Source organism: Salminus brasiliensis, chromosome 5 (assembly GCF_030463535.1).
Source record: "Salminus brasiliensis chromosome 5, fSalBra1.hap2, whole genome shotgun sequence".
Taxonomy (NCBI): Eukaryota; Metazoa; Chordata; class Actinopteri; order Characiformes; family Bryconidae; genus Salminus; species Salminus brasiliensis.
In genome coordinates, this window is record NC_132882.1 from 44,079,637 (window position 1) to 44,091,666 (window position 12,030).

General features: G+C 43.3%; 1 protein-coding gene across 1 annotated transcript; it reads left to right on the plus strand.

Moving 5' to 3' along the window:
- The first annotated feature begins 444 nt into the window (after positions 1–444).
- ceacam1 (CEA cell adhesion molecule 1) lies at positions 445–10,831 on the plus strand. Its single transcript, XM_072680568.1, has 9 exons — positions 445–499; positions 1,354–1,653; positions 2,061–2,339; positions 2,999–3,262; positions 5,432–5,707; positions 6,664–6,915; positions 8,544–8,819; positions 9,996–10,223; positions 10,743–10,831. The coding sequence occupies exons 1-9, from the start codon at positions 445–447 to the stop codon at positions 10,829–10,831; spliced, it is 2,019 nt and encodes a 672-aa protein (XP_072536669.1).
- The last annotated feature ends 1,199 nt before the right edge of the window (positions 10,832–12,030 follow it).

Consider the following 12,030-nt stretch of genomic DNA (forward strand, 5'->3'; position numbering starts at 1 on the left):
TACCGACAGCTGCTGCTACTACAACTATTTTAACATTAGAAGCCATGGTAACAGTAGTGGTTTAGTTTCTCCCTACAGGACAAAACAAATCTTTGTACATTTGAATGCATTGTGGGTAAGACCCACCTTCCTCCTCAGTATCAGTTTTCTCCAAATAAAGAGTTTTGACTCTTGGGTTAAAAAGTGTTGACCGATGACTCAGTGTGATGTCAGTGTGTGTGATTGGGGTGGGGTGGGGTGTGTAAGGGGGTAGGAGTGGTCACTCATGACACATGCCTCATTCGAGCAGAGTTTCATTGTAATAGCTATGCAAACATCTGCAGGTGAAAAGCATCGCCACTGATGACTGTAACCCTCAGTTGTAGCTGAGCTGAGCTGAGCTGAGCAGGTGGGCCTTGAAGAAGCGAGGATTTCACCAGGATTTCTTTCTCCAGGGTTTCTCAAATGGAGCACAGATCTGTCTCCTGCTGTGTTTTTATCCTCACAGTCTGCATTGCAGGTAATATTAATGTTACAATAAAAATATGAAAAAAATCTTAATAACAAACTCCATTTAGAATATAAGTATTAAAGAATTATATATATATATATGTTTAATATTTTGAGTTTATTATTCTGGGGTGGAAAGTATTGGAAGGTCAGAATATAAATAAACTTTTACTATTAATAATTATTAGTTTTGCAAGCAATATTTACAGATTATAGAATGGTACGTCGTTTCTTAGTATAAATATTAGCATTTCATTATTTTGGGAATGTTTGAATCCATTATATTTGATTATAATAAAAAATATAATACATTTCTTGGATATGTTCAAAACATAAACATTAAAAACCAAAAATAGTTTTTTTAAAATGTATACTTTACTTATGCTTTAATGTTTTCTCTTAAGAATACAATTTTAGCTTCCCCTTGATGTTACTGATGAGTGGATCGACAAAATAGTCAAAACATTACAATAAAATGTAATATTATTTTTTTTTAAGTACTGTTTTTATCATATATATAATACTGAATAAAAAAAATCTAATATAAAATCAAATTAAATATGTTTTTATTACTGATAGTAGATGTGGAAAGGTGATGTTAGCAGTAGTTGTGTGTGTGTGTGTGTGTGTGTGTGTGTATATATATATATATACACATACACAAAATCAATTCAAATATGTTTTTATTACTGATAGTAGATGTGGAAAGGTGATGTTAGCAGTAGTTGTGTGTGTGTGTGTGTGTATATATATATATATATATATATATATATATATATAAAGTAATAATAGTATGGGTAGTATTAACAGTGGTAATAATGATGGTAGTATGGTAGTATCTCTCTGTCTCTCTCTCTCTCTTAGGTGTGTCCACTGTGACTCTGGTTCCGTCCGCGAACCCGGTAAGGGTCGGTGAGAATGTCACTTTGAGTGTAAGTCCAGCGATGGCCATCGATGCTGGAACCTGGCAGTTCGAGAACTCCTTCCTAGTCTTCTGGTACCCGGGAAGTGTGACCGTGGGTAAAGAGTACACGGGCCGAGTCTCCTTCAGCTCCTCCACGCTCGAGCTCTCCCTGCATTCACTGCAAGTCAACGACTCGGGGCTTTACGTCCTGCAAGGCGTCAACCCCATAGTACAGGCGGAGGTGTCACTGTCCGTTCAGGGTGAGTTCTCAAACACTTTCACACCAACAAACGACCACACCTAACTCATTCAGGGGTCATCAGACCAAGTCCAATCTCCTGCACATGAGCTCAGGGTTAATTAATGCTCTCTGGAATGCCCAGCATTGCAGTTTGCATTGTCATCGTTTTCAGTCACTTAACATCCAATTATTAATCATTTGGCCTGAGGATTGCGAGTCCGAATCCCGGGTCATGCTGCTTCGCCATCAGCAGCCGGAGCCTGAGAGAGCACAATTGGCCTCATCACTGTAGCAGAGCTAAGGATCCTGAGATTTCCTCCCAGCATGGCGGCTGCCCAGCATTTTCAGCTACATTCAGTAGCCATATATGCTAAATGTACAGTTCCAGGCCTCGACTAAGAATGGTTCTGTGCTGTTTACCTGCAGCGCCCATCACAGATGTGTCTCTGACGGCGAGCGTGACGAAGCTGGTGGAGTTCAACGACACCGTCTCCTTCAACTGCTCGTCCCGCGGCACGCCGTTAGCGTTCTCCTGGCATAACGGCAGCTCCCAGGTCACCACGGGGGTCAACGTTCAGCTCAGCAATGATGGAAGCGTGCTCACCGTTAGCAACGTGACGAGATTTGACCGGGGACCTTTCACCTGCGTTGTGGCAAATGACATCAGTAATGAGACGAGCTCGGGAGTTTACCTCAACATCAGCTGTGAGTGTGGCGCTATGCTAAGTCGATACTTTGTACTTGTCTGAGGTAAATTATTACCAAAATAAATAGTACGCCATTTTTTATTCATCCAAAACAACAAGACGGGCGTCTGAAGTCAAGTCTGAGTTACGAGGCTAATGTAGCTACCATGTAATCAATGCTTCCAGCGACAGTTAGCATTGTGTAGCTAGCTAAACTGCGGCACAAGCCGCTAATCAAGTTCCTTTTGTGGATTGTAACACGGTAAAACTCACTGACGTCTATTAACATGCTACATATAAAGCATTGCTTAGCTAAAAACAGTACTAGCGGCTAAATTAAAGCCTGAATTGTGTCAGAAACCATAAAAACAAGGTTCTGATTAATTACCTTACACCTCAGCATGGTTTGAGCTAACTGTGCGGTTTGCACAATGCTAATTAGCATAGTACATTAGCTTCCATTAATCTGTATGTTGGCAAAATTCGCAAACCTGATCCCCCAACATATCTCGACTACATTCAAGGGGTCAAGGGGTTCAGTTGTGTTTATGTGGTCATCAATAAACTTGTGTGGACCTAACATAAGGCCTTAGCCTCACTTTCACTGTATAGCTTTTAGAAAGGAGCTGTTTTTTTCTTGGCATGGACAGAACATAACATGGCATCTTATCTCCTTAGACGGTCCCGGCAACCCCACCGTGGCGGTCTTGCCAGAGCAGCAGGGGTATATCTCCGGATCCAACATCACTCTGTCCTGCTCTGCTGATTCCAGCCCTCCAGCATTGTTCCAGTGGTCCTACAACGGCATTTTTCTTAATGAAGCAGGACAAACCTTACAGCTTAAAAACGCCTCGCAGAATCAGACCGGGGGGTACACCTGCACTGCCCACAACGCGGCCACCCTCAGATACACCGCGGCCTCCAGCACCATTCGCATCATTGGTGAGATTACAGTTTAATCTTAAAAGGCAACTTTTCCGATATTTTCTGCTCGGCAGTTTACCTCAACATCAGCTGTGAGTATAATGCTATGCTAAGACGATACTTTGTACTTTGTCTGAGGTAAATTATTACCAATATAAATAGTACGCTATTTTTTATTCATCCAAAACAACAAGACAGGCATCTGTAGCTACCATATAATCGATGGATGCTTACAGCAACCAGTTAGCATTGTGTAGCTAGCTAAACTGCGGCACAAGCTGCTAATCAAGTTTAATATCTAATAGAGATCCTTTGTGGATTCTAACACGGTAAAATTCAACGGCGTACTATTTATATTGGTAATAATTTACCTCAGACAAGTACAAAGTATCGTCTTAGCATAGCGCCACACTCACAGCTGATGTTGAGGTAAACTGCCGAGCAGAAAATATCGGAAAAGATGCCTTTTATCAGTAAGATTACAGTTTAACCTTAAAAGGCAACTTTTCCCATATTTTCTGCTCGGCAGTTTACCTCAACATCAGCTGTGAGTGTGGCGCTATGCTAAGACGATACTTTGTACTTTGTCTGAGGTAAATTATTACCAAAATAAATAGTACGCCATTTTTTTATTCATCCAAAACAACAAGACAGGCACCTGAAGTCAGGTCTGAGCTACGAGGCTAATGTAGCTACCATATAATTAATGCTTACAGCAATTAGTTAGCATTGTGTAGCTAGCTAAACTGCGGCACAAGACGCTCTTCGAGTTCCTTTTGTGGATTCTAACACGGTAAAACTCAACGGCGTACTATTTATATTGGTAATAATTTACCTCAGACAAGTACAAAGTATCGTCTAAGCATAGCGCCATACTTACAGCTGATGTTGAGGTAAACTGCCGAGCAGAAAATATCGGAAAAGTTGCCTTTTATCGGTAAGATTACAGTTTAACCTTAAAAGGCAACTTTTCCGATATTTTCTGGATGGGCTGACATGACACGGTTTAGGTTTGCAGCATAAAAGTGCCGAAGAATGCATTTATCGAGTATTTAGGTGGACAAATAGTACGTATTTGACTTTACCACCCTGTTATTTTACCTCACAATGAAACTTTGTTGAAACAAAAGCCCAGGAAGCTTTGGTGTTATTGCATTGTTATGCTACAAGTCACAGAGAGACGTAAACTGCCCACATCAGCATGGCCTAGCCTAGCCTAGCCTAGCATAACCTAGCCAAACCTTCCCCAACCAAATACTGTTGGTGTCCTCTTTTTTCACCTTAGCACCCAGCTAGCTGTTTGGGCCTCCCCGTGAACCACCAACTCACCTCCAAACGTCGCATCACCCAGTCAGCTAGCGTTAGTGTCTGGCCTTTAAGTTTAGCCTCGAAGGGTTTTTTGCTAGCGGGCTGGGTGTATGTACATTTTGGGGGTGTATATATAAGAAGTCAAGACTGTGATGTAACAGTTTTGGGGGTTTGGCATTGGCCCGTTTTTGGTGTTCGGTGCCCGACGCTTCTGCGCTTCGTCGACTGGCTATGCACAGGTACGGATGGGTGGCACACGGCGGGCAGCGGATCACCTCCCCAGCTACGGTGCTCCGTCGGGACCTCCCATCCATCCAGTCCGGCATCAGTCGCTAAAGACGTGAGGGACGACGTGGCACAAAGGGCAGCCTCCCCTAGTCGTGACTCAAGCTTTAGCTCCCCAGTTTTAGCTTTAGCTAGTCATGTCAGCCTTGTGATTGGTCAGGGTTATGCTGAGGTAAGCCTGACACGACTTTAGGCCCGCCCATTCTACGCTGGGAGGAGAGCATCTCTATAGAGAGTTAGACTATGGGAACATCCGTCCTTAGACATTGACCCTGGGGGCCCTGAGGAGCCAGATTAGATAGAAACCTCAAATTTAGCTGTTGCGTTAATCGCCAATGAACTTTAAGGTGCTCATGGGATGGCGAGGATCATTTTCTGTTTTAGTTTGAGGAACATAAATTGTCCTATTTTGGTAAAATGACCCCTACTTATACACAGTACATATGAAATGACTTCACATTCATTGATATTATTAATATTATTAAATTTTACTCCTCTGGAAATGCCCACACAACATTAAGGCTGGAGGTCGGCCGGTCTCAAGCGTCATAGCTCACAAACAAACACCTCCATATCTCCATTTGCCGAATTCAGACCCAGTATCAGCTGCTAAAGTGGTGCCTGTTGGTGACGAGCCCGTATTCAATGCGTCCTTCGCTCTGAGCTGTGAGGTCACGGGACCGGTGGACTCCGTGTACTGGGTGAAGGACGGCGTGCACCTGTACGCCGACAGCCAAATCTCCTTCTCCCACCAAAACAAGACACTTGCGCTCAACCAGCTCGCACTCTCCGATGATGGAAACTACCACTGTGTGGCCAGCAACGCTGCGAGCAACACGACCAGCCCGGCCTACCACCTCCTGGTCAACTGTGAGTAACAAAGCTCATTACAGTACACTGGGAGCACTGGGAACACTGGGAACATTGGGGAAAATTGGGAAGAGGTCACGTTCATCCTGTGGTCAGATCTGGAAGTCCAATTAAGAAAATGTCCAAAAGTTTGTAGACACCTGCTCCTCCAGAGTTAAGAGGGTAATCAAGGGTTGGTTTTCCTTTTACTGCAGCAACATGCAGCAACAGGAACATTGCTGTGATGGTTTGATGGTACTGGTAATCGTTATCCCAAAGGCATCAGCTGGAGCTCATCTACCAAGTCCAGTGCTCCCAGTGCTGCAGGGCTTCATACCCCTTTATCTACTGGATGGCAGTGGGCCAGTGGGTGGCTTTAGACGTATTCGTGGCTGCTCCAGAGTGTGACGGGCGCAACTATGAAGGGTGTCTGAATACTTTTGGACATATACTGTGGTCACAAGTTAAAAAGAATGGCTGCTGAAGCTAAAGCTAAAAAAACAAACAAACATGGCAGCCTCAGGCTGTGGGCTAGCGGCTACAGCTAATGACAAACAAAAGGCGTGCTTAGTGCTAACTGAAGCTACAGCTATGCTAGGGCTAACGGCTAATGGCTATAAAAAGCTAAATGTAAACCATGAAAGCAGCAGAAGTTTGTCTGAAATACCACTAAATTGTAGCACCCACCTTGCAACCACCATAGTAACCACCTGGAATACCATAGGAACGACATAGCAACAGCTTAGCAGAAAGTGGCAGTCATTAAAGCTACGCAACCGTGCACATGGCCGCTCCAGGCAACGAGGTGGCTACTGCTAATGACAAGCCAAAAGCATGGTAAGGGCTAACCGAAGCTAATTGCTAATGGCAAAAAAAAAAAAGGCCATTAAATGTAAACCTTCAAGGCAGCAGAAGTTGTGTTGCCGCAGTGTGTGTAATGATAATTAACAAAGAACCTTTATTTCTGTGTGTCCTAGATGGCCCCTGGAACGTGACCATTTCAGGTCCAGCCATAGCAGAGACGGAATCCAGCGTGACGCTGAACTGCTCGGCTCTCTCCCAACCCCCCAGTAACTACAGCTGGTACTACAACGGGGCAAAGGTGGCCGTGGGCTCTGTTTATGTGACTGGGTCTCTGTCGTTGAACAGCAGTGGAGAATACACCTGCACTGCCCACAATAACGTCACAGGCATCAACAGCAGTGCCACGTGGAACCTGACTGTCATCGGTAGGTCTGGAGTCTGGACGCCATTGAACTTTAATTATGAACATTGAACATTAATATGGTTGAGCACAATTCATATACTCACCACATACCGATATTTCGATATATTTCGATATTTCGACACCACTCCAGCTCCAGGTTGTGCAGTCTGATTGTGTAAGGTGTGCTAGTATAGCTAGCTTTTGGATTGGACGCACGGTTTCCACATAGCACTGATATTTTTTGTCCCCATAGGAATGAATGGGTTGCAAAGGTTTTGGCACCCTTCCAGTCTAACGATGGAACACTAGTAACACCCAACCAACCACAGCAACCACCTGACAACCACCTGAGACACCATAGCAGTTGGCAATCAACCACTAAACAACCCCAGAGCAGCTGTGATTGAAATACCTTTCAATCCCATTACAGCATTGTGGCACCCACCTTACAATCACCTAGCAACACCATAGCAACTATCTAGCAACTGCTTAGCAACACCATAGAAAATAGAAATCACCTGGAATGCCATAGGAACCATGTTGCACCAGCCTAGCAGGACGTTGTAACCATTTAAGCTACCCAACCATTCTGTGTTTTTACATCAGAACATCCAGAAAATGTTTTGGTTTTCAGGTTTTTGCAATGTTGCTGCAACGTTACCAAAAATAAAACCTGGAAGTTCCAAGAAACCGTACGCCTTAAAATCGTGAGAAATGTCTGTTAATGTTTAGAAATGTTACATTTTAAGAACTTCCAGAAAAAAACTTCTCGTGATGTTGCAGCGAACTTCTAGAAACGTTTTCAAACGTTTTTAAAACATCCAGAAAACTTCATAGATTTAAGTTTGGTTAACATTTAGAAATGTGACATGAAACGCTCTAAGAACATCTAGAAAATGTTTTGATTTTCAGGTTTTTGCAATGTTGCTGCAATGTTGTAGGAACATTTATTTTCATTACCAAAAATAAAAGCTCAAAACCTGGAAATTCTAAGAAACCGAAAGTCGTAAAATTGAGCAAAACATCTGTTAATGTTTAGAAATGTTACATAAAACATTTTAAGAACTTCCAGAACAAACTTAGTAACCTACAAAATAAGGTTCTTGTAAGATTTTCAAACATCACATAAAAATGTTCTCAAAACATCACAGATTTACGTTCTAGGAACCAAAACTCAAAACATTTAGAGAAAGTTTTGCTAACATTTATAAACGTTGCATGAAAAGAATGATCCAGAAATGATAACAGGGTAACAGCGTTGTCAAAACATCTAGAAAACTTGACAGATTGAATGTGCTAGAACCCAAAAATCTGAATGTTGGGAATGTTTCGTTAATGTTCATTAACCCAATAATTACTGACGTTCTGCTACCGACGTCATGTGCATATTTTAACTCGGTAATTCGTTAAGTCCGTAGAGTAGCGGCAGGGTTTTACCCAAGGGCAACGGAGAAGCTACGTGGACGTGGGTTCAAATCTCTAGGTTTGTAGGGCTGCTAGCATATACAAAGCGCTAATGAGCTAATGCTAAACGTCTGAAAGACCTTCAGCCCTGTTGACCTTCTGCAGGTCCAGGAAAACCCATGTGCATCCTATGGGCATTGTTTGCCCTGATATAGCTAATGACTCTGTCTGCTGTCTTCTCCCCAGTGGGCATCTCCTCTGTGGTGGTGACCCCCAGTATGTCCATCCCTCTGGCCTCCAAGGTTCTCCAGCTCTTCTGTAACGTAACTGGCTCCTACGACAGCATCGCGTGGCTGAAAAACAACCAAACATTCACTCCAACCACAGCGGCCACTGTTTCAGAGGACAACACCACCGTGACCTTCCAGCCTCTGCAGATCTCAGACGATGGAGCATATCAGTGTGTTGCCACCAATATTTTTAGGAAACATGCTAGCGAGCCGTACAAGCTAACGGCTAACTGTAAGTGAGCTACTGTCCTACCGTTTTAAAGGTATTTGACTTCTTCAGCTTTACACTGGAGCTACAAAGCTAATGTCGCTACGTAGCGTAAGAAATTGTAGACGTTTATAGGGTATGTTTTTTGATGGTTTGATGGTTTAGCTGGTCTACAAGCATAATTAAAACCTGACCCAGCTTGACTCACAGAATGACCAAGCACAATCGAGCTGCTCAACCAGCATTACCAGCATACCCAAGCTGGCCAGCCTGCATGACCAAGCTTGACCAATATCAAATGCAGCATACTCAATGCTGGCCAAGTGCTGGTTAACCAGCTGGCCTATCAGTATTGGGTAAGTTTTCTTCTGCATGACCAAATTTTCAATGAGCTGACCATCAAAGACCACCTTAGACCATCCAAAACCAGAGACCAGCTAAAACTGGTCTTGAGCTGGATTTTTTTTTAGAAGGGGTGGTTGACCAGCTAAGCTCTTGACCAGTGTAAGATGATGATGTAGTGGGTCTACCATGACCCAATTGACTAAGCTAGGAGACCAACACAACCAGCATTAACAAGTCGGTCAACCAGCATGACCAGCATCCCCAAGTTGGCCAATCAGCATGACCAAGCTGCTCAACCAGCATTACCAGCATCTCCAAGCTGGCCAATCGGCATGACCAAGCCTGACCAATATCAAATGCAACATACTCAATGCTGGTCAATGCTGGCTTATCAGTCTTGGGTAGGTTTTCTTCGAGATGACCAGATTTCCAATGAGCTGACCATCAAAGACCACCTTAGACCATCCGAAACCAGAGACCAGCATTAGATAATGATGTAGTGGGTCTACCATGACCAATTTGACTAAGCTAGGAGACCAGGATCCAAGATGGTCCAGCTGAGAAGGGAAGGTGGTCATCCAGGTGAAAGCACAGCCTATGAAGATATTTTCATTTGTTCAGTTGGATGGTTTGACCAGCATGACCAACTTGCTGGTCAACTTGTTTGGTGAAGTTGGTCACGCTGGTCAAATCATCCAGCTCAAATGAAACCATCAAATACCTACCATCTGAAACCATCTACCACCAACAGTGGCCGTAGCTGGAACTGCTTTAACCTGGATTAATATGAATGCACTGCCCAGTTGTTCCATTCCAAACCCTGACCTTGACCCTGCCTGTTCTTTTATGGGGCAGATGGTCCAGTGGACCTGAAGATTACAGAGCAGAAAGGATCTTTGCTGACTTGTGATGTGAAATCTCAGCCACCATCTGTTTATCACTGGGTCTTAAACCATGACACAAATGCCGGAGAGGGCCCCACAATATCGATCCCCCTGATGACTCCCGTGGGCAGCAACTACACCTGTGTGGCCAGGAACCCCCTGACCAACGTCACACTCTCTGGTACCTACACTATCTCAGGTGAGCAGAGTCACAAAAAATACAAGACCTCCATTTACCTCATTTTGCCGATTAGCATGATTAGCGCTAACTGCATGCCTAAATCATCGCACACTCTCCAAACAAACCGTGTGGAGGTTTTCGGTGATTGTTCGGTAATCTCTCGTAGATTTGATTATGTGGTTTCGGACACTGTAGGAATCACGGTTATCTAGAAACGTGGACAAAAGGGCCGACAAAATTCGGGCGTGTAGGTGGCTGCTACTGTTTAGCTATGCTAATGTGCTTTGGGACTTGTTGTAGCCCATGTTTATAGGTAGCGGTGAGTCAGTGTGGTCCGAACAGTGTCCGAAACCACGTAAGCAGGTCTATTAGAGATCGCTGGACTCCTCCACATGGGTCTGAAGTAAGGGTGGAATGATTTAGGCAAGCAGATTTAGATTAGCACCATGCTAGCTGAGTTAGCATACGCTAATTTGTCAGTTAATTGGCCGTCAAATGACATATCATTGCCCATCATTCCGCGTGTTTCCTCCACAGATTACAACGCAGTGCCCAGACTTCAGTCCAGTGCGGTGCTGATGGCCTTCCTCGTCCTCATTGTCCCTGCGTTGGCCCCGTGGCTCTAATTATCCAGGAGCCTGGCCCTCACTGTGAGCCCTGTGAACTGACGTAGGAACTAAGGGAGCACAAGGGAGTTCGTAAAATGTCATCTTTTCTTGCCGTGATTTTTGGGGACAGTTATTTTTTTTCATTGCTTTAATACCAATATTATTTTCAGAAACTTTAAAGGGGGAATGCCATCGAGTTCCCAAATTCTTGCGTAATTCCGTGGCTGAGATGTGATTCAGAAAAATAATCATTCAGAGTTGGGTTTGGTGTAAACTTGTGGTTCATGGAGGAAAAACTTATCAACCGATGTTTTTTTACAGTGGCGATGAATGGAACCAGACGTCGCCATAGCTACAACATGCAAATATGGCTACTGTGTTTCCTATCCACACCCAGCAGGGATCCCACACATATTACAGTTTCTTTAATTAACTTTATGAAATGTGGCTTTGGGACGCATTAAACTTTTCAGACGTTTGGTTCCATTCGCCACCACTCTGGACAAGTCTGACTCGTACGTTTCTCCAGAAGGGAACGTTTCACACCCTGAAACTCACCGTGAACAAACTGATGGCACTTCCCTGCTGGTACCTCCATCTGCAGAGCACTGTAATGTGCTGTGACCACTAAGAAGATAAGCGAGATATCCAAAACATCCAAATCACACAATCAGTTCACTTTGTTTACATTCGCATGGTGTCCTTTTTTTTTTTTTTTTTTTTTTCCTTCCCCCAAAACAAAATATACAACACATTCGCTTTCAGGTCTTTCCTCAGACCTTTCATAACGGATGATGACAACACAATAGCATCCTTTCTTTATTGTTTCTGATATTGAAATATTGAGTATCGACCAAAAAAAAAAAAATATATATATATATATATATATATATATATATATATACGATTTTCTCTTTTTAAAATATTGTAAGCTTTAATTGTGTAAGATTATTTTTTAATAATAACATAAACATGATAGGCCCCTTTTCTTACATGCACTTTTACTCAGAAATTTAACAGCAATTAAACAGGAAGGGGTTCACCTCTTTCCACAGGACCACAAGTAGCCTCCATTTCTGCTGTTTAATTTACCTTCTTCGATTAATAACGTGCCACCTCACTGATGTTGTTGCATTCCCCTCACATATAATGAACCTGGTCGACCAAGAACAAGAAAAACACATGAATTGGAATGCAGGTCCATATAAACGGCTTGG

Bases quoted from the DNA above. Each gene is read 5' to 3' on its own strand.
- ceacam1 (XM_072680568.1), top strand. From the start codon at position 445: ATGGAGCACAGATCTGTCTCCTGCTGTGTTTTTATCCTCACAGTCTGC. The intron at 1,654-2,060 runs GTGAGTTCTCAA...GTTTACCTGCAG, and splicing joins GGTGTCACTGTCCGTTCAGG to CGCCCATCACAGATGTGTCT. The intron at 5,708-6,663 runs GTGAGTAACAAA...TGTGTGTCCTAG, and splicing joins CTACCACCTCCTGGTCAACT to ATGGCCCCTGGAACGTGACC.